General features: G+C 35.7%; 1 protein-coding gene and 2 long non-coding RNA genes across 3 annotated transcripts; 2 read left to right on the top strand and 1 right to left on the bottom strand.

Annotated features, from left to right (window-relative positions):
- The first annotated feature begins 15,696 nt into the window (after nt 1-15,696).
- On the top strand, nt 15,697-17,546 carry LOC6576703 (integumentary mucin C.1). The gene is made up of 2 exons (XM_032728788.2): nt 15,697-15,817; nt 15,880-17,546. The coding sequence occupies exons 1-2, from the start codon at nt 15,802-15,804 to the stop codon at nt 17,370-17,372; spliced, it is 1,509 nt and encodes a 502-aa protein (XP_032584679.2). The 5' UTR covers nt 15,697-15,801; the 3' UTR covers nt 17,373-17,546.
- A 628-nt stretch (nt 17,547-18,174) lies between these two features.
- On the top strand, nt 18,175-19,301 carry LOC122757277. Its single transcript, XR_006357250.1, has 3 exons — nt 18,175-18,409; nt 19,102-19,197; nt 19,271-19,301. It is a non-coding gene; the product is annotated as an uncharacterized LOC122757277 (long non-coding RNA).
- A 379-nt stretch (nt 19,302-19,680) lies between these two features.
- Nucleotides 19,681-20,213, bottom strand: LOC116803922. The gene is made up of 2 exons (XR_004363946.2): nt 20,129-20,213; nt 19,681-20,055 (listed from the first exon to the last, which is right to left on the bottom strand). It is a non-coding gene; the product is annotated as an uncharacterized LOC116803922 (long non-coding RNA).
- Nucleotides 20,214-23,593: the final 3,380 nt, after the last annotated feature.

Raw genomic sequence — 23,593 nt, 5'->3', positions numbered from 1 at the left:
AAGGATAACAGGCCAAAAAGGACAGGCAATCACATACACACGTGCGCACATATGAGCCATATCAAAATGGCTGCCACACACGCACACACACACACACACACACACACACATACATGGACAGACAGAGAGCTTAACAACTATGGCCGCCGTCTGCCTCCCAGATGACTTCTCTGCTCATTGCGACCGCTGCGCAGGAAGTGTACGAAATGATATAAATAAATAAACAAACTACAAGATAAAGCTATTTGCAATTTGATTGTCAATTTTCATGAGGCTGCCAGCCGTCCCGGATCGCCCGGACATTTCCGCCACAAAAGCGAAACTTTTCCGATATTTATTTGGATGCTTTTCGTCTTCGTTTTTTTTTTTCCTTTTTTTGCCTGACGCTCATCTGTCATTGGTCCAGTCATTTACTCATTGCTGCAGTCAATCAAATTCCATGAGTGATTTTTGTTAGGCAAAAACTTTTTTTTTTTTTCTTGCCAACTTACCTGTCCATTTTCATTTACATTTTACGCCTGATTGGCCCGAAATGGCATTACGTGTCCTTCCCACGTGGCATACGTCAGAGCTGGCCTCGTCTCACCTCGCCATGCCCCCACCACAAATTTTCCATAAAAATAGAGAAGAAGAAAAGTTTAATTGCATATTTCAGTTAGGGCAACCCACAATAATTTTGTAGTTTCAAATGCTTGCCAACAATTTTCCACACAATTAAAAACTGGCGTCAAATTATGGCGCACTTAATCCCGCCACGCCCCTTCACTCAACTGAACTTCAAAAGCCCAAAAAAAAAACCTAATTAAAAAGCGCTTAATTCTCGAGAAAAAAATACGTAATTCTGAGCACTGGGCGTGTGCTAATTTCATAATCCAAATAAAGTTTCAATTAATTTGGCCAGCGCAGCATTTCAGTTGTTTTTTTTTTTTTTTTTTTTCATTTTCCTTTCGTTTTTTTTTTGCATGGAAAATGAGAGAAATTTTGTAGCTACCCTTGAATAGCTGCTATGGGGTAGTTATTCAAAAACGTTCAGCTTCAATGGCCGCGTAATTATAATTTGAGTTTGAGCCGAGTTTAGTTCAGCCGAGTTTTAGCTCGAATTGCGGCCAGCCTCGAGTTTTCCCAAGTGCTCAATCTACGGCTGAAGCTGTTGAAAATGGCGCCAAGTGGAAGAGGCAAATGGTTAATGAAATCCAAATTTGAGGCTTCTGACTGTGCGAAAAATTGACGTTTGAAAACTGCAGATAAACTTTAAAAAAATTTTAGATTAAAAAAGCTTTAGCCAAAATGAAGAAATGCTAGCGAAAATTCAGGCTGCTATGCCACATTAATCTTCTTTCGTACATAATAAAAATAACAGATCTATATATCCGATTAATGACAATAAATTACAAATCATTTGACCATTTGTAGTGTTAAAGTAGTCTTTTTGTCTATTCCCTTTGAGTGTAAATCAATTCACCAGCTCTTTGATAATAGAGTTTCCGTTATACATACATACATATATATGTACATACGTATAAGAAGTTCGCCTATTGGACACGCATTTCGCATCTAGGGTGTATCTAGAAAAGCACATCAAAATTCACTTTATAGTGGGATGATTATAATTTTCAAGTCACAAAAAAAAATATCCAAATTGAAATTTCTTATTATTATTATTGTTATTATTATTATTATTATTATTATTATTATTATTATTATTATTATTATTATTATTATTATTATTATTATTATTATTATTATTATTATTATTATTATTATTATTATTATTATTATTATTATTATTATTATTATTATAAATATATATTATTATTATTACATTACATATTTAAATTATATGTTTTTTATAATGACAGATATTCTATAGAAAATATTAATAATGAATATTTATTTTTTATAATTATTATTTTTTTTTTAGTACTTTTTCTTTTATTTTGAGGGTAAGAAGTAGTATCTTTTTCTTTTAACTTCTCGCTATAATATGCTAATAATATTTAGTGTTTGTCCAATGAATTTTTCACACTTTTTGTCATTTCTGTCTGTCTGTCTTTTTATTACTGTCTCTCTTTCTCTCACTCTCTCTTTCTCGCTCTCTCTCTCTCTCTCTCTCTCTCTCTCTCTCTCTCTCTCGCCGTCTCACTTATTTATGCCAGTCTTTGTGTATTGCTATGGTTCATTAAAAGGTACTTCAAATTTAAATGCGGCCATAAATGTTGCTGGCCCAGCGAAAAGAACAAAAGATTCGCAGAGGCGGGAAAATGCCAAACAAATGATGGCCCTTTCAACCCGCCAATTGTCAACTCATCTGGCGTGGCATTAACCCCATGACACCGACACACACACACAGAGTGAGAGAAAAACTGCGCAGACTGAGCCATATTTTGCAAGTCCCCAGACCCCACAGCAAGAGAGCGAGAGAGAGAGAGAGGGAATGAGGACGTACGAGGAGTTTCATATGGATGGACAATTTTTTTCCCTTTGTTGCCATTTTTCATGAGCGGCCGAAAAAGTTGAAACGGAAATGCGACCATACAAGCGGATATGAGACGGACGTACGGACAGACGGACAGACGGACGGACGTACTCGGGGGGCGGCAAGGAATAAATATAGATGCGATATATAACCGAGAGACCGCGTCGCGTCAACCTATAAATAAAAGAAATGCGGCCCGAAATCCCCAATTCCCGCCATGGAATATGCAACATTTGTAACTGCGCTGCGTGGACAGCCCATTGGCTGGGAGCGAAGGATTGGAACGGTGCTCAAACTCTTTAGCTGGGATCGAGCATGGTTTGAGCCGCTTATTTTCTTCTTTTTTTTTTTTTTTTTTTCTTTTGGGTTATTAACAGGCGACTAGAAGCAAATAAATGAGCGCACTTTTTGGCTGGCAGTCAAAGCGCAGCCAGCGAGCGGAAGCGAGTGAAATTATTTTTAAACGGCTTGATGTCTGGCAGAGCGAGAGAGAGAGAGAGAGAGAGAGAGAGTGAGAGTGAGTACTGCGTGTGCGGGTGTTGCAGCCTGGGAATGCGAATGTTTTAATGTGAAACAAAGGCTCAGAAAAACGTCAGACATCAGGCGACTGCGAATGGGGGAATGCGCTTTAAATGTCAGCCATTTATTAAGCCCGTCCACAGGGGCAGCAGACGGGCAAATGGCAAACGGCGTACAGTAAACGGCATACGGCGGGAACCGTCAGAGTCGCTAGCACGAGTCACTCAGACTCAGTCAAAGTCAGAGTTGAATGCGCAGACAGCCGAGACAGTTAGTTCTGCATTGCTTGCGGTCTCCGATATGAGTGGGTTGCGCTCTCCTCCACGGGCCATTGCCTACTCCGACTCCAAATAGGCCAGAAGACAGCAGCTCGAGACAATCGTAAATTTAGTTACATTTATTAGTATTATGTGCATTTAAGAGCGAATAAAATTTAGACTCAACTGATGGAACAATGGTTGAAAAACAAAAAATTAATAAATAAAATAAATAAATATTCAAAAAAAAAAATATATGTATATTTGTTTTATTTTATTTATGAATGGACATATATTCCTAATAAAATATTTAATAAGTAGTTAGTAATCAAAATATGATAAAAATATCCAAATAAATAAAAAAAGAAACAACGAAAATCCTTAACCAGCAAAATTAGAAATATCTCAGTTAAAATGCAATGAGTCCCCTGTGTTAAAAAATAAAAAAAAATTAAGCAAAAGCTCTGTAAGTTTGTTAAAAAAAATACAATATCCAAATAAAGCTCAAATTTAAATTATATTAATTAAAAAAAAAAGTTAAGTATGAGGAGACAAAAAATAAAATCATCAATGAAATCGAAGATATTAATAATATGTTAATTTAATTATGAAATATCAAAATGTACTCAAAAAAAAAAAAAAATAAATAAATAAATACATAAAGATAAATAGCTAAAATCATCCCCCATGATTGAGAACTCTCCTACGCCCACGATACTGATGTAGCCTTAAATTAAAATCAGATATAATATAACAACCTAGATCATTCTTTTATTTTATAGAAAAAGAAATGCATTTGCTATGCTTTGATCAGCTAACGCTATTCATAAATTAATTGTAGTTAAGTTCTTTTGCTAAAGGCAAAACATTTATACAGAACTTATATACATATATATTTTACATACTATATAAATGTAAGAATAACAAACACAGTCAGACATGTCTCTGAATTTACATTTACATTTATGTTTATGTTTATATAGGCACAAGCAAGTCCAAAAATGTTGCCCGACCCTCTCGCCCTCTCTCACCAGCTGCTTAGTGAAATGCATGTACTCTTCCATAACATTAAAAGTCCATTAGAAGCAGGAGACGGCGACATTTTTTGAATACATTTATGTGACACTTTCTGTTTGGGTGCTGTGAGTCGCCAACGTCGATAGCTGAGCCGAGTCCAAAGAGCCGTTTATTGTGGCAACAGTCGAAATATTACGTATACGCCGTGCATATGCATATGCGTTCAGAACGTATGCAATGCTTCCTCCTGCTGACATCCGAAATGCCAAATATCTGTTTATTTTATTTTTATATTTTTTTATTTATTTTATATTTTATTTTTGCTTTTCTGTCTGCACGAACCAAACCAAACTGAGCTGCATTGAACTGAACTGAACTCGCCCGCAGCTCAATTAATTGTTTGTCTGGTCGCAAAATTCGGCTTATATAGTTTATGATATATAATTTCGTTTTGTATTTCGCCAGCACAAACTAAATAATTATTTTTGGAGCTTTTGGCACACTCAAATTAGCTACTATGCGCTGAGCAAGAACAAATATTTATTGCGTTTTTTGTTGTTGTTGTTGTTGAGCTCACACGAAAAGTTTTCATGTATGAAATGGAACTGAATAAAACTAAAATTAATTATATCATATTTCCATAAATGTTGAAATCAAATCACACTACATGAATATACCCTATTAAAAAGTTGAGAAAGAGACACAGTATGCCGATTTTAATAGAAGTAGAGTAACTATTTCGAAAAGTAATTTTTTTACATAGATGTTAAGCCTAAGGAGTAATAGAACATATGTACTTTACAGCAGATCACACCTTATATTAACTTATATTTTTGAAAACTTCAGTTGGCCCCTCGTTTATTAATGTTTTTACTCTTATTTCAGAACTGATGCTCCATACATAGTATTTACCAAATATATATTTGAGTAAGTCAATCTATTATTTAGTATAATAATTTTTTTGTAGATACGATTTATATAATAATAGATATTTAGAGACATATGTACATACATAGAAAAAAGTCAAATAAAACAATCTTCATAAGAATTTAGTTTTCGAAAATATAATCATATAATAGAGCTTTCCTTTCAGGGTACATTTTAGTGCAGTATGCCCAACAACATTTTTGTTTAGTCAATTATTAAATAATAAGTTTCAAAAAAACAGTCAAATTTGATTAACAACGTTTCACTCAAATGTTTTTGTGGTATTAAACTCACTGCTTCCTATTCCTATAGAATCTTTTGAGAGTTTTACGTATGAATGGAATGGCTGGATATTTATAAAAGTAGCTCTATATTGTCTTATCCATATAGAAGTAGTTCGGAGTTAATTGCGCTGTCTCTTCAAAGTTTAAAAACCCTTTTTGGATGCATGTTAAAGAGCATTTTCAGTTACCTTTTAATGTCAGCCACAAAAATTGTTAGACACATTTCAAATGTCAGCTCTGTACTACAGATGAAACAACAACAAATGGACAATTTGCGTCGACGACCCAGCGCTGATTATGATGACGAGCTGGGCGCATTAATGCTGATGATGTTGCCGCTAAGTAGCATGCCCGGATCCCATTGCTCGAAAAGGTTGTCAGCAATAGCAAGAGAGAGAGACAGAGGGAGATGGGGAGGGAGGGAGAAAGTGAGAGAAAGAGTGAGAAAGTAAGTCGTAGCGGTTGCCAGGATAGCAACAGCTTTGAAAATTAAGTCGCGCTCAAGCCAACTCTCTCTCTCTCTCTCTCTCTCTTTCTCTCTCTCTCTCTCCTTCTATCAGTCGCATGCCATTTCATTCTGTTGGCTTTGCAATTAAATATGCACATTCTCATTAAAAGTTTGCGCCATTAATAAACGCCAACAGGGATGTAATTTAATACGGTTAAAAAGTACGACACGTGGAGCACAGAAAGCAAGGCATGCAGACAGCGTGGTTCACAGTGGGCCAAACTCCACCTGCCCAGCCATGCCACCAACACACTCACACACATGCACACATATACACACTCATATATACTGCACATTACATTTAACATGCAGCCTTTGGAGAGTTGCCCTAACGCTGCCAAACAAAGCTCATAAAATTTGCAAATGTAAATAATTTTCTTAACGAAATTTTCACGTAGCTCTCGCCTGCTACTTTGGCCTCGACCACATTAAAGCTCGCCCGGACATGGCGCAAATTTGTCAAATGACAGGACCAGACTCGACTCGACTCGACTCGACTCAACTCAACACAAGACACGACACGACACGACACATATGGCTAGTGTTCGCCTGCCAAGATGTTGTTCTGAGCTATTCGCAGAGCTCGCCCCACTACACATATCCAGCATAAATAATAAATAATTGAAAACGTCTCACGAGAATTCTTTGCTTCGTGTGAACTCTGTCAGCCAACAATTTGGCATTAATATTAGAGCAGACCAGCCAAAGACTTTGGCTTTTACAAATCCGACTCTGAGACCTTTGGCACATTAGCTATGTAATTGCGTTTGCTGCCTCAGAGTGCTTGATTATAAGGAAACTAATTTAATGATGTCTTTAATTATATTATCTTCATATTTTATGCATCAGTTTCATATTTCGTCTCTCATGTTGTTTTTATTTCTTTTATTTTATTTGCTACATTTGTTTTATGCTCTAATGACTTGGTGATGATTTCATAATGAATTCGATTCTAGCCATCTAAAAAATGCAATTTGTAGCCCAAGACCTAAACAAGATTTTTTTATAAAATTTGAATTGATACATATTTAAATATTTAAGTAGTTAGTTTGATTAGATTATAATAATTAGGAACAAAAAGTAAACATTTTATTTTAAGTATTTAATTTTTTTTTTCATATTTTTTTTGCTCTATTATATTTTAATTATTTATAATATGTTTAAATTTTTTAATTTGTTATATACTCGTCGTAATTTAAATTACTATACAAATTAAAAAAATACTTCTTATAGTCATATGGAATTATTGAAATAAAATTTTAAATTATTTATAATATTTGTAAATTTTAAAATTTGTTATAATATTCAAAATAAATTTTTGTTTTTACAATTAAAAAAAAATCTTCTAATAGATTTCTTGTTTATGAATATTTCATAATTTGCTTTATAATAGTATTCTTATTATTTTATAATTATTTTAAAAAATATGTTTTTAAATTATTTTTCATAATAGCTATTTTTTAATAATAATTAAAATATTTTTATCATATTCTTAATTTATTATACCATCTATAATTTTGTTGTTCTATAAATTTCGTTTTTTTAATTATCAAAAATATAATTAAATAATTTCGTTACATTATTAATTCCATTGAAATATTTGTAAAAATTGTGTAACTGCCAGGGCGCGTATGCTCCCAAAGAGCATTCAGTAGTCAATTCATTTACATGCACAAACGTGTGCAGCTTTGTCTAAGTAGTTTCTTGAGGAGTCGCATTAATTGCTCCGAACTAGGTGCTGTGGCAAAATGTTGACAGTTCGCAGTGTTGGCTGCCATTTTCTGTGGGGCCGATTCCGGCGGGAAATTAAAGTAAGAGTTTACGCTTTTTTAGCCTCAAAGCTTACACATACACACACACACACACAGACATATGCACACGCATCTTGGGCACGCCCACGTAAGGAGCTGCAGCACCTGAAATTGTTGCTCATTATGTATTTATGTCAATTTCTGGGTCGCTCTTTCGCAATGCGTGAGTGCTTTGGTGTGAGTGTTTGTTTATGTGTGTGTGTGTGTGTGTGTGTGTATGTTTGGGTGTATGTTGGCAGCCCGCAATGACATGTAAAACCTTTTTGGGCCTACACACACACACACACACACACACACACACACTCGTATACCTGGCCAACATTTAATGACTTTGGCTTGCTCTCTTTTGGGACGCATTTAGCGTGTAAATTTCGCTGTACATTTTTACTCCTTCAGCCAGTCGTAAAGGTGTGCGTGTGTGCATATTTCAGTTATTTTTATTTCAGCGTTACTTTTAACACACACAGAGAGAGAAAGAGAGTGAGAGAGAGAAAGAGAGTGAGAGATATGAGCACGTTTGTTTGCCTTTTTATGCGTTCGTCTGCCCGGGCATTTGGTGTTGTGTGGGGCCGCCTTTATGTAGGATCTGCAGCGTTAAAGTTTTTGTGAGTACTACAGGACGTATTGTAAAGGGATTTGCTTTGTGACTCACAAACGCTGATGACTCGAGCGAATGATAAAAATACATTTATATGGTTATCGTACACGGCATAAATCATAAAATGCCAAAAGTGATTACCAACAAAATGTGAGCAGACGTCAAATGAGAGTGGATTTTCATCTTAAGTAGTTACCTTATGACATATTGAATATTTTTCTGAACGTAAATTAAATCAGATTTTACATTGCAAACCCACAGAGAAATGCGGTTAAAAAATATAGAATTGTTGTAGATTATTACTGTGGGACACAAAAAACTTGATAAATTCAATAGTTTGAAAACAATTTAAAACGAATATTAAGATAAATATATATCGTTATTAAGATGTCGATATAAAGTTGCTAATTCTCTGTATTTTTGTATATATTTATATTTTTTTATATGTACACACGTTCATTAGCGGGCTAAAATATATTAGAGTAATGTTTCATTTCATACACTCTATTTTCTCTTTTTTGATTGTATTAAGCTTGTAATTAGTCAATTTAGTCAATGCGATAATTTTTAAATAGCTATTAAAGCATAATAATGCGTAAATCATTATTAAATTAGGTAATTAGTGCTTTGTAAAAATGATTATGACGGAAAATGTTGACTGAGATGAGAAGAATGTATGAGCAGACGAGCAGAATGTATGTATGTGAGAGTGTTATTTATTTTTAATTATCAATTAAGAAACTAAGAACATAATTTGGGTCTATGCCTCATGGTATCCCCCGATCACTGTCTACATCATGTGAGATAACTATAATTTGTTGCTTGTTGTGTTTGGGTCAGTGTTGCTTGCTTATATGCAATATTTTCAGACATCGCTGTTCATATTACTTTTTTTTATATATTGTCAGAGACCTTTTAAATACGTGAAAATATATTGTATTAACAAAGTCTATGAAAGAATGAAAATTATATTATTAATAAAATACAATCAATGAAATTAAAATATACTATTTTATTCCATTGAAATTAGCTGTCAAACAAACATTCAAAATTCAATTCATTTATTTCAATAATATTATCCTAATTGAAATGAGCTGCAATTAAAATTAAAATTGAGTCATGCATAACTTATGCCTCTTGCAAAAAATAGTTATCAACAATTTTGAATATATCTAATATAATAGTAGAGTATTAATATAAATAAATTATAAAAAAATTTAAATTAAAATGTAGTCATACTTTAATAATATTCAATATTATTTATCTAATAATTAATTATCAAATTTTACTCAACTTTGAGCTGTTTGCTACCGTCTCCGAAGACTCCAGTTTATATGCTCCATTTATCCGTATATACATACTTATGTATGTTTATAGTTAATTTTGGGTCTGCCCCGCTCTGCGTGAGAATTTATCGCTGGCTGATAATATGCGTGCTTGGCATTGTTGTTTCGCATGCATTAACTAAACTCGTTGCTGGCAACCTGATAAATAATTGAAAAGAAAGCAAAGAAGAAGCTGATGCTGAAGCAAAGGCAGAACTTTGCCTCGGTGGCTGTGGAGCACCTGGCGCCGGAAGATGCCACTGAGACAACGCATGAGTTTGTCTTGTGCTGAAATAAATTTACTTGCATGCCAGATACACACACACACACACACACGAATACGCACACACACAGTCGAGTGCACTCTGCTAACTAAATTTTGCGCTGCGTACGCGACTCAGTGGAGTGCAAAAGGCATTGGACTGACTTGGACTGACTTATGGCAAGATAAGCAGTCGAGTTTGAGTTACAGGTTAATTTATTATTGAAACTAATGTTGGCAGTCCAATAGGGGGCGGTGTGGGTAGAGGCAGGGGCGTGGTTTTGAGTGTCATTGCAGGTGGCGTCACTGCTGACGTCGCCGGCTTGGTGACTCACTTGGCCTGGCTGGGGCGGGTTAGGCTGCGTCTGCGGCGCAAATTATGAAATTCAACTTGACAAATGTCAGTGACATTAATTAAACGTTGAGATATGGCAACAACAGCAGCAGCAGGAGGAGCAGGAGCAGGAGCAGAAGCAGCAGGAGCAACAGCAGCTGCAGCAGGAGGCTGTTCGGCTTGGGCAGTTGCCAAGGTGTACAGCCTTTAAGAGGGCAATGCAATTTTGCATTTCATTTATGGAAAATCAATAAGCGAATCGTAATCCGATTGAGAACTCAATTCAATTGCAGCTGAGCGTTCCACATGCAAAAGGAAATTGCCACATTTAGAGGCAGACAGCATGTCTTTAAAATAAACTTTTAAAGCAGCCAGCCATTTTTGTTATTTTATTCTATTTTATATTTTCTTCTTTTTTTTTTTTTAGATGAGCTTTTTCGCACACTTCGCCAACTTCCGCTTCCGGCGGCAAGCAAAGCAATGCAAACACAGCCCACGCTCTACTTTTGCCTCTCCAACACTCTCCCTCTCTCTCTCTCTCTCTCCCTCTCTTTTTCGCTGGGTATCTATCTCTGTCTGGCTGCTTTTTGTTTTCGCTGGCATAAAAATCATTAAACTGATTTATATTCCGTTTGATTCCCTCGTTTCCCTCGGCTACGCGTCTGTTGCTCTCTTTTCTCTTTTTTATTTCCGCTCAGTGAACTGCTAAGGGGTATCTCGACCACAGACTCAGCAGCGAGAGGCTGATTAAAATATATATGTATATGATATTATATATTTTAGCTGGATCCATCTTCAGTCTTCTATTTATTTCCAAATTTGTTCCCATATCTTATCTAATTTTTCATTTTTCTATATAAAATCAACACTTGTATTGATTTATAGGGTATTTGGGTGTTCAGCACTATCGGCTTCTTGGCAAACACTTAAATGTTTTGCTGCTTGAACTTGAGTTCAAGTTTGATAAAAGGGTCGCTCGACAGACCATGCCCATGCCCAGTCGCAGAACCCATGCGAAATTCGATAATTCAAGTCAATTTCGCATGTGTCGGGGTCGCTCAAGGGTTAAGTGATTTCTTTTGTTTCTCTTTTCGCCGCTACTGCCACCTCCTTTTCTTCTTCTTCATCGACTCCGACTGCTGCTGCTGCATTTAGTCAACTGTAAAATAAAGTCGCATAAATAAGCTCGCCGCGCAGCAAGCACATGAAATATTTAAAGTTCTTTTTTCTTTTTGTTGTTGAAAATATTGATTTTGTTGAGAAACAGCACACGAAATACAATGCATGCATAATCTAAATCTTTCTTACTCTCTCTCTCTCTCTCCGTCTCTCTTGGCGCCCATAACTCGCCAGTGTTGGCTAATGCGCCGTAGGCGTTGACCAGCATAAAAAAAAAATGTTGCACTGTTGTTCGCATAACCAACAACAACTACGAAATTCCAGCGCACTTGGCAACCCGAAACCCCAACACCCTACCTCTACCCTCTACACGCCGTACCGCTCGAAACCAGCCGGAATCGAGCCACCTTCCACCTTCCGGCAAGCCGAGCGACCACCTTGAAAGGGTTGACGTTACACAAACTCAATTCAATTTCGTTGAAATGTTTTATTATATACGTATTTTGTTGTTATGTTGGCGACGACAGTTGTTGTTGCTGTTTTTGTTGTTGTTTTTGTTGTTGTTGTTACTGTTGTTGTGACTGATTTTAATGTAATTGCCGGTAATAGCAAACACTTTTTATACGCTAACAGCTTGTTGTCGCTGTCGTTGTCGTTGGCCGCGCTTAATGTTCATTTGATAATTTAGGTTATTTTTTTTTTTCTACCCAAATTGAATTCTAATTTCATATTAATTTTCACTTGCTTTTGGGTCATATCGCTTCGGCTAATCTCCAACCTTGTGTAGGTTAAATGTTTGGGCCAGCAAAACATTTTTGTCAGTGAAGAGGTTGCCATGTGCTGAAAATGCAAATTGAAAATTCGAATTGGTTTTAGGTTGACCAAATAACAATTTGAATTACTATACTATCATATATCAATGTAAATATATATCATAAAAAAATAAAATAAAAGTAAAAAAAATACTAGAAACAATATCATTTTATTTCATTAAAATATCAATATCAAATTTTATTTCATTAAAATTTATTTTGCTATTGCTTGTATTTGGTCTGCCCGAACTTCGTCCACGGTTTCTTTATCTCTTATCTTGTGACATTTCTATACTTATTAGCTCGAGGTCTAGGTTAGATAAAGTGAAATATAATTAATGTTAAAACTTGGCATTCAATTACAATTATGTATACATATAAGATGGAGTAAGCTCCGATAAATGTATGATTGAACAAGCTGAGCGGAGCTATCCTGAATTTATCCACAACACTTTTCAATTCTTTCTTAACTCATTCAAGAAGTGAAGGCGTCTTTTAGGCCACAGACCTCGGCTGAAAAAGCGAATAAATTTTGCGATACGTCCACTAGGGGTGTATATTCGGTATACTAACGCTCTAGAATCTTCATATTCTAATTATGTCAAGATCAAATATATATAGCGAATATATCCGAGACAATACGGCTTGTAGCAATCAGCGAAACGGTAATACATATGCTCAACAGCTTTTAAGGTAAAAACTGAAATTTAATAATGATGAACTGAGATTAATTTTCATGTCCCTTTGCACCTGACACACAGAAAAATATCCTATAAATCTCAATGTTTTTGTATAGCTCTAGTGGCAAATCATGAAAATACATACTTAAATTAAGAACTCAAGATTTAATAAGTTAAGTCAATTGATTGGCTAAAATCAAAATTGTATTCGCCAATTGGATACCAATATATATTGAATTATTTTAAAGCTTAAATGTTTTCAAAAAGAGAAACTACAGACTTCTTCCTGTTACTTCTATGAAAGTTATTAAGCCCTTGAACGAGTATTATGCAGTTGGTAGCGCGCGTCGGCAACATTCTTGCTTCTATTTTAATGTAATTGATTTCTCTTCCTTTTGTTATGCCTACTACATGTGTAGTTAATATACATATTTCCGCTGAGCACGTGTCTGTTCTATAGCTCCAGATTGGTCGATCACAATGAGGCATGGTCTATGATAATTACTTGACGTTTCGGAGCCAAGAGGCCGTCGTGCACGCATAATTCTTGTTACGAAAACGATAATGCTTGGTTTTGATCTATGTATGTACATATGTACATATATATATCTATCATTCCAATTTCTTATCAAATTGATTATAATTGGCAATTATTCCGGGCATCCCATATAGCAGCGACGACATCAGCACCATTGATGCCTATCAATTGGGACTCCAAAAAATACGCGAACACACAAGCTACAACATGTTTCGACAATTGTCAATAAAAATTGCAATCAACAGACTTTCATCGAGTGACAAATTGTTGACTAAGAGAATTTCCAGTTATTGTGAATTTAGATTAAGAATAGTTTTTTTAATTTTTTTTTTTTTTTTTAGAATTTATTTTTTTTTTATGAAGTTTATTTAGAATTTGTTTCTTAAATTTAATAATGAGGATGAGAAATTATTATTATTAAATTTACATTTTTAGTGAAATAAGAGCAGTTCATGCAAATAATATTTTGGTAATGGTTATTGTAAATCAGTAGTATTTGTAATAATAGTAATAGCAGTAGTAGTAGTAATAATAGTAAAAGTAGTAGTAGTAATAATAGTAATAGTAGTAGTAGTAATAATAGTAATAGTAGTAGTAGTAATAATAGTAACAGTAGTAGTAGTAGTAGTAGTACTGGTAGTAATAATAGTAATTACAGTAGTAGTAGTAATAGTAGTAGTGATAATAGTAATAGTAGTAGTAGTAGTAATAGTAGTAGTAAAAGTAGTAGTAGTAATAGTAGTAGTAGTAGTAATAATAGTTATAGTAGTAGTAGTAATAGCAGTAGTAGTAGTAGTAGTAGTAGTAGTAATAGCAGTAGTAGTAGTAATAATAGTAAAAGTAGTAGTAGTAATAGCAGTAGTAGTAGTAATAATAGTAATAGTAGTAGTAGTAATAATAGTAAAAGTAGTAGTAGTAATAGCAGTAGTAGTAGTAATAATAGTAAAAGTAGTAGTAGTAATAGCAGTAGTAGTAGTAATAATAGTAATAGGAGTAGTATTAATAAAAATATAAATAAAATCTGTTAAATTAGTAGCTATTTGTTATTTTATTGCTTAAATACGAAAACTTATGAGAATCGCATTGATGCCGGTATTTTGTATAGTGTATTTTATGTATAAGTACTTTTCAAATTGTCAGCCGCTATTCGAAAATAAGATGGATAGGATAGGCTTCGTCATTAAAATACTTTTATATTTCGCTTTAGTCTGTGTTAGTATAAACTATGTAACATTGTCAAAGTAATAAGATATATAGATATCTACGCCCGGCACTGACAGCTCTACTCTAAAGATCGTACATATTTCAACATATTGTGGGCATGGCAAATCTTATTTCCTAACAAAATTTGGTTTTCTCAAACAATGAACGAACCGATTGCGACTAAAATGTCATATTTTACCTACCCTAAATATATAGGGGTTTCCTTGCGTATATGACAATATAGATATATGTAGATGTTATGTATACATACATACATATATAAACAACGGTATTCATGAATACTAAATCTAATATTAATCACTATTTGAGTCCGGTAATTCAATTTAAATTGCCGGACTTCTCAGTGCTCTGCGTGTAAATCGGGTGTGGGTCAAGCATCTAATTAATTAAGCAATGGTAAATTCCTTTGATAAATTAACGGCACTGACCACATTCATGGCGATATAGAAGAGAGAGAGAGATACTCCGAAAGGGATAAATAGGGGCGTAGGGAGGAAGATATGCTGATAGAGGAGCAGAGAGAGAAGGCTTTATGTTTGTCTACTTGCGTGTTGTCCTATTGTTGGCTGGCTATTGCAACATTAATGCCAAATTCTGAACTGAATTGCATTTGGTATGGCAATGCCGTTGTCTTGGCCGTAAGTACCTGATTTGATGTTAATTTGTATACAAAAGTTGACGAGAGTCACGCATGAAGTGTACCGCTTGTCAAATTTCTGAGTAAGCACAATTAAATAAATTAAAAAAGAAGAAGCAGCAGTAGGTGATTTTTGCTTCTATCGATAAGATATGCCAGTGGGCAAAAGACATCAAAAACATACAAATCAGGTACCGCCCAGCATCCCGAGCAGCAGTTAATATCAAGGTAACAGCGGAAAACGGCGCTCTATCAGATACTTATCGCAACGACATGTCGATAAGGCATCTCAACACAATTCGGTTGCCTATCGGCCTATCGGCCCGTTTGGCGGCGCGCTACCATATAAAAGCGACTGCCCCTGGCAATAATGTCATTTGAGTAAAGCAGCTTGTGCAATTCTTTGTATCAAGTTCGAAGCCCCAGCAAAAGCAAAACAGGAATAGCTGTCCCGCTCTCTCGGCCGATTGAAGATGAGAGCCCATTACGGTATGTGGGCACTTGCAACACCATCAAGGACTTAACTATAAATGTCTGATCTCGTCTTTTAGTCCTTGCCTGCCTGGCTGTTTTGGTGGCTACCACTGGAGCCGCCAACATACGACCCACGGTGAAGGTCGTCAACAATTCGCTGTATCGCCGCTACGTGTGCCTGAACAAGTCGAATGGATTCCGCGCTCTGGTGCCCGGTAGCTGCTCTAGATTCTACGAGTGCCAGAACGGTGTCGCTTCCGAGACCAGTTGCCCCGGATTCTATGACCCGAAGGTTCAGGGTTGTGTCAACTATAACACAGGATGCGTTGAAGTGATGCAAGTGGCAGGACCCGTTGTTAGCAACAATGTGGAGCCGTGTGGTGAGACAGTACCGACAACCACTCCCTGTGCTGAAGTCACGACTCCCCCATGTGAGCCAGAGACAACTCCACCCTGTAACTCAGAGACGACACCAGCAACAACCACTTGCACTACGACAACATGTGCGACACCAACAACAACTACTTGTACAACACCAACAACAACCACTTGCACTACTACAACATGTACGACACCAACAACAACTACTTGCACAACAACAAAAACAACCACAACAAAGACAACTACTTGTACAACACCAACAACAACCACTTGCACTACTACAACATGTACGACACCAACAACAACTACTTGCACAACAACAAAAACAACCACAACAAAGACAACTACTTGTACAACACCAACAACAACCACTTGCACTACTACAACATGTACGACACCAACAACAACTACTTGTACAACGACACCAACAACAACCACTTGCACTACGACAACATGTACGACACCAACAACAACCACTTGCACTACGACAACATGTACAACAACAACAACAACCACTTGCACTACGACAACATGTACAACAACAACAACAACCACTTGCACTACGACAACATGTACAACCCCAACAACTACTACATGTACAACAACAACAACTACATGTAAAACAACAACAACAACAACCTGTACAACAACCACCTGTGCACCGATCACGACCCCAACTACTTGTACAACAACCACCTGTGCACCGATCACGACCCCAACTACTTGTACAACAACCACCTGTGCACCGATCACCACACCAACAACCTGTACAACAACCACCTGTGCACCGATCACCACCCCGACAACCTGCACAACAACCACTTGCAGTGGACAAATAACAACAACGGCTTGTGCTCCTGGAAGCTCTAGCGGTAAAGTAAGACCTTCATCTGTTTATGTAAGGCCCGCAGCGAGACCTTTGCACAGCGCTTTGCCTGCGGTCATGGATCAGCATCTGATGCCATTGGGTGGGCCGTCGAATGAGCTAAGCATGAACCTCTACACCACCTATGTGTGCCGTAACAAGCCCGACGGCTTTATGCTTGCCTCCCTGACGAGCTGCAACTACTATTATATCTGTCGCTACGGCAAGCCCCTGCAGGTGAGCTGCGGCGCCAAGTACTTCAATGCGCTCAAGGGCATCTGCGATTTACCAGAGAATACGCGTTGCATACAGCCGCGAGCCTAGGAGAATCGCCCACCCATTGACGCTACGACCTATCGAGTCCAAAGAATAAATAAAATACGACGACTCCACCAAAATTATCTATATACATATTTACGAATATACTGTTCTACTTAATTCCAATTGAAATACAACATAATAAGCAAATGCCAATATAGGCCAGAAACATGCAAGCAACTAATGTGTTTTATATGTATTTATCTAAGAAGAAAGCTTTGGCCATTGAGCAAAGATTTTAGAATAAATCATAAAATAATAGAAAATATGTATGTGTCTGACACAATTTACATTATACTATATCCATTTAACGCTTCCAGATATATTTCCTTGCTCCAAGTGCAATTTACTCTTTATCATCTTAAATAGAATCCACAGGGAGCAGTCAGCAGTAGATTTGATAGAAATTCAGTATAAGCTTTTGTAGTAGTTGCTGAGAGAGTCCACGCGGAGACACATACCACTATATTCAGAGCTTTCACAATAGTTGCTGAGAGGATTCACTCGTACACACACATGCATGGTAAGATTCGTATGTACAGAAAATGAAAAAAAAAAATAAAATGATGAAATTGATAGTCATAAATGAGTGATTAAAAGCTTTTAAATTCTGTAAACTAGTGCCGAGTCGTTTGACAGAATTCCGCAGGTTAATCACATGCCCAACCCAAGCCATGTAAATATACATACATATGTACATATTTAATTACTCTATCTATTTTGAGAGCTCTATTCGAGTATGCGTATACATACAGATACTGAACTGAGTGCTTTCTTAGAAAGTAGATGAGAGAATCCACACGGATGCATATATACATACATATGAAGTGAGTTGTATCCATACAAATGCGCATACATGTGCACAACCAACTTTCGTTGCAGTTACTGAGAGGATCCACACATACACACATACTCTCACACCAACTAATGGCTATGTTGAGTGATTATTGAGCTTTATTGTCGTCAGTTGTTTTCAGTTGTTCGGGAATTTCAGTTTGATCATAGATGATGCGCACAATATCTTGGAGTTGCATACATATCAAGTAATTATTTATTAATACACACATACTGCTGAATTGAAAAAATTGATTTTTGTACATAAATTATTCATGCAATTGAAAGTTATATTATAGACATTAGTTCAAGTTGCGCCATATTAAATTTAAATAGTTTTGGAAGAATTATATGTGTATGTATGTATATATTTGAATTTGATCTACACATTCATTATTGTGTATGTATATAGTTATATAAATATATATGTATGTCTGCATGCTGTTTGTTGGCTGCAATAGTGTTTGTAAACTTAGCATCCACACACCTATCTTTAATATTTTCCTCTCATAGTCAAAATCCCACTCACTGGAATGCTACATAGAATCTACTGTCAGAGCGCAGTTGGATAAAAAGGAAGGGGAACTGAGCGATTTCGTGATTGGGACTAAGATCCACAGATGCACACATACATGCATTTCAATGGTGAATGTGTATTAATTGTAGTTTGCGAGTAATGTGGATCATAAGGGCGTGGAAATTATTCTTTTTGAGTGCTTGTTGAGTGGTTTATATTCTGAGTAGTGCCATGTTTGCTTATGTAGGTACAGCATATTATATTGGAAAATAGCGTAACTAGTGCAGTTATATGTAGCCACGTATGTATATAGCGTAAGAAATGAAGTTATATAAGACAATACTTATGAATACATAAATATATTTTTCATTGCATGGTGCTTAGTAAACATAGAGAATGTCTTCACTTAAGGCTAATATGAGGTGGTACTGGATTATTTTTATTTTGCTTTATAACATACTAACTATAAAATTCTATAAAGTAAGCAATCTACAATCTGTAAACAAATTAATGTCAAATTATTGCAAACTCACACAATAATCTTATTTTGCAGCGTTCTTAAAAAGATGAGATATACATATATCCTTGGAAAAATGGATGCGCTACACCAACAACAGCAATAGCCACAACCAAAAGCGCAACAACAACAACAAAAACAGCAAATTCAGCATCAATGGCTGCAACAACAACAACATCATCAATGCCCACAGCAACAACAACCCACAATCTTGCTCTCAACAACTAATTTTTATCAAACACTCTGCATTATTTCTCTCTTTCTTTCTTTCTCTCTCTCTCTCTCCTCGGGACTCCGCCACTATCCGTACGTATGCATTTATCTGGCACTATGATCGTCTGTGCCTAAGTAATGCATGCTGTAAACGTTTGCACGAGAGACAAATCTTCAAAAAATAGGAATATTTTTATGAACTATGAATAGGAAGAGATTAAAAAAGATTTGCATACAGTTAAGGCAACGCTTTAATTGGAATACTTTTCAAATTGAAATCGGCTAAATGTGATATATATACGGTCCATTTAGGGTACAGTCAGCATCGACGATATCAAAGTACTTGGCCATTGATGTTGTTATTGTTGTTGTTGTAGTCGTTGTTATTGCTGTTGTTGCTATAAAAACTTCTTGCACTTGTATCCTTGTGGAAGTGATAGCATTTCGAAATTGATGTGACTCACACGATCTCCCTCTGTTCCTCCAGATCTAATCGTCGTTTGTTATATAATCGAAATATTTTTAAGGACGAGTAACTTCTGTGAATTTTGTCATTCTTCAAAAAGCGTTAAAAAAGGTCCATTTCTTCAAGGATCTTTTGAAGAGCGCTGAGAAATTAGACTATTGTGTGAATTTGCACGAATTTGACATTAATTTATTTGCAGATGGTAGATTGCTCACTTTATGGGACTGTACAGTTAGTAAAGCAAAATAAAAATAATCCAGTACTCATATTAGCCTTACTTGTCGACATTCTCTATGTGTACTAAGCACCAATGAAAAATATATTAATATAGTCTTATATGACTGCATTTGATATGCTATATACTCACTTGGCTTTATATAACTTGGTACGCTATTTCCCAATATAATAGCTGAAGCTAATTTATATATTTATGTGATCATAATTATATTTCTCTTTTTGTTGTTTAAGAACTTGTCAGCATTATCAAAGAAAATGAATCTAATATTTTGCATAAATTTAAATTTGTATTTTTGTAGCGAAATCGCTCTCGACCATCTCAGAGTCCGTTTCACTTGGAAGTATAATTAAATCTGCCACTCTAACTAACAATAAATTTTTATTCTCTTTTCGAGTCACATCTGGCAGAGCAAGTATATTATTTGAAAGTTCATTCCCGTATAAATCTTAAATAATAATATTGGATTGGATGCTTTTGGATACGAGCTCTGATGTGATGCAAAGACCATTACAAATGTCAATTAAAAACTGTACAAAATATTTTCAAAACCAAGTTTATTTTTAAATAAAGGAATAAAAATTAACATTTTGTTTTTGTATTTTTACTTATGCATATATCCTCATTATTAGGCCCCTATAGTGGTGCCCAGTAGACCGATCTGTTTTTGATAATACCATATCAAACAGCATCTGCAATGTAGTTTACTCACATATTGGGCTTACGTTCCACACTGCTTTTATTTATCGATTTATCAACATAAAATTTTCAACAAAAGTAAAATTGAAATACCAGGTGAGCAGCAATCATCAGTAGGATGAAAAATATTAGATAACAGCTCAAATACATAGTGGAACGTAAGCTGCCCATTTAACTAAAAGCTCAAATAGACGAAGCTATGCTATCACTCATGTGGAACTTAAGAGAAATAAGTGAAATAAGCTGGGCTTTCATGGATAGATCATGATACTGGATAGATCATGATACTGGATTGCCTACAAGTCACTTATGTAAGCCTGGTACGTCAGGCGATTTTCGTTCAAATTAGTCCAAATGCGACATACAAAATTGTTTGGATGCTGTGTGTCTCTATCGCTGACCGATTTTGTTACGAATTTTAATGAAAATAAGACTGAAATACTAGGCCAACAGAAATCATCAGTAGGGAGAAAAATGTTATTTATCGTGGTACTGTTAAATAACAGAGTGGAACGTAAATTGCACTGTAAACAAAAAGCTCAAATTAAGTGAGCTATGTTAAAATAGCCACTTATGTAAAGCTAATATAAGTCGCTTGCATATGAGTAATTAAGTAAATTGAGCTCTGTTAAGTTGAGTTTCCATGGGCATGTCATGATCATGTTTAATGTAATTTCGACTTAAACCAGAGCTGTTTCTAAAGAGAGTCTGAAAGAACACGCATAAATACATTGGCCGCATTCCATTGCAAAAGAGAAAGGAAATATAATTTTAGGTTCACCAAGACAATATTAATGGCATGGCTTTACCAAGAACATATATAGTCTACTGGGTACCATTCATTGTTGGGTTGGACTGAAGCAAATGCATACATAATGCTTGGCATCGATTCTCGATCAATTTAATCAATGCAAAGTCTAAGATTAGCAGCAAGAGTCTTAAACCCCTGAATTCGGCTCCGTGATATTATTCCTGTGGCGCAATGGATTACCGGGAAAAAGAAGAAAAATAAGTAATTTAAATTATGGGGAGATATATGTATGTTTACTCACAAGGTCGGGGACTCAATGGCATTCACAGTCAATAAGTTCAAAAAGACTCGAAGCGACATAGGTCATCAAAGTGCATCTAATAGGACAATGCAAAGCAGCTGTGGAAGAAACAAATTAATATGCGAATAAAAATATAGAAATATATATGTTTCACCCAACATATTGCGAATAAGTATAATTCCATTCATGTTAAAGTTCTCAAGAAACTCTCATAGCAAAACGCTCGATCTTGTCATTGAGTGTGCGAGTGGCTGAGCATACATTTGTATGTTTGAATATGTGGAACCTAAACTTCATGCAGACTCTGCATTGCATTGCATTGCGTCTAGAAAGTGAAGAGAGAGAACTTTTGCATTGCACACATACACAAAATGTGTAATCACATAGCACAGTTAATTGAGCTTTTCTCAGCAGCACATAAGAACATGCACATAGGCACTTACGTTATGTTTTTGCTATTCTCTTCAATTTATTATTTCTGTATTTGGGTATGCATATGGATATACATATGTAGGTATGTAAGTATGTATGTATGTACATGTGCATAAATATGTACATGTACCGAAGAATATTTTGTGTGATTTTCTGTTTAACTATCCATGTAACTTGCAAAGTCAATTATAAATTTTCTACAATTATTTATTTTTGTCAGCAAACTAATTTCCTTTATCTTACAACATAGGCTTATAGGCTGTATATAAAATATTCATACGCATACATATGTATGTATATACATATGTATATGTGTATTTTTACATACATTCAAATGCATTCAGCATATTGAAAATAAATAATATAAATATCACAATAATATGTATAAATAATTAAAAATGGTTCTAATTATATGTAATATGTAATTTATCACTTAATTATTATGTATGTATGCATGTAATTTCAGGCAAAATAAAAACTGTGCATCCCAAACGTGATAAGTTCGGCTACTCGTAAGCGACTGAGCGTAGCATAAGAGAAATAGAAGTTAATAACTCGACAAATACATTCCACGCTCTTACCTTCCAGACACTGCTTTTGAATTGGTGCCGCATTGCCTGTGATTCTGAGTGTGTGTTCGTGTTTGTGCTCACGTATGGACGATCAAAGGCGCTCAGTTGAGCTTTAAAGCTGTGGAACAAGTTGTGATCTATGCTTTCTGTGCGCCCATCTGCGGATGGTGAGACTCTCTAGACTACACATATTAAGCTCAAAGCAAGGAAATACAGGCGTGTGAGTGTGAGTGTTTTTTATGCTCATCCATTTGAACTCATTTCTGCATTCCACTGCACGCAAACATATTGACATACATTCTTTATTTAACATGGCATGGTTTAGGTCTTTGCTTAAATAGACATTTAGTAGGCGCAAAAATAAAAATTCTATTTTCCATGGCAAAAGTCGGAAAAAGTCTTTATTACATGGCTACTCATATGTGGAGTTTCAAATAAACCCATCACAATATATTATTTTGATAGTTCCGCCCAAATTAGCCCCATAATGTGTGAAGGTGGTTAAGGTATTTCCGGTCACATCGCAATGCAGCCGTTAAAGGCCAATTGAAAGGGGATTATTTAGTCTTAGAGAACACCAAAGGAATGGACACACGCACACATGCGCTTTAGGGTAGGTACTAAACGGACACTGCGCAGAGTGGGGGATGGGGGTTGGCAGGAGCGGCCGCCCCAAAGACGCCAATGCAA

This window comes from Drosophila mojavensis, unplaced genomic scaffold (genome assembly GCF_018153725.1).
Source record: "Drosophila mojavensis isolate 15081-1352.22 unplaced genomic scaffold, ASM1815372v1 contig_36, whole genome shotgun sequence".
Classification (NCBI taxonomy): domain Eukaryota; kingdom Metazoa; phylum Arthropoda; class Insecta; order Diptera; family Drosophilidae; genus Drosophila; species Drosophila mojavensis.
Note: the sequence above shows the minus strand (reverse complement) of the source record. Positions and strands in the feature narration are given on the sequence as shown.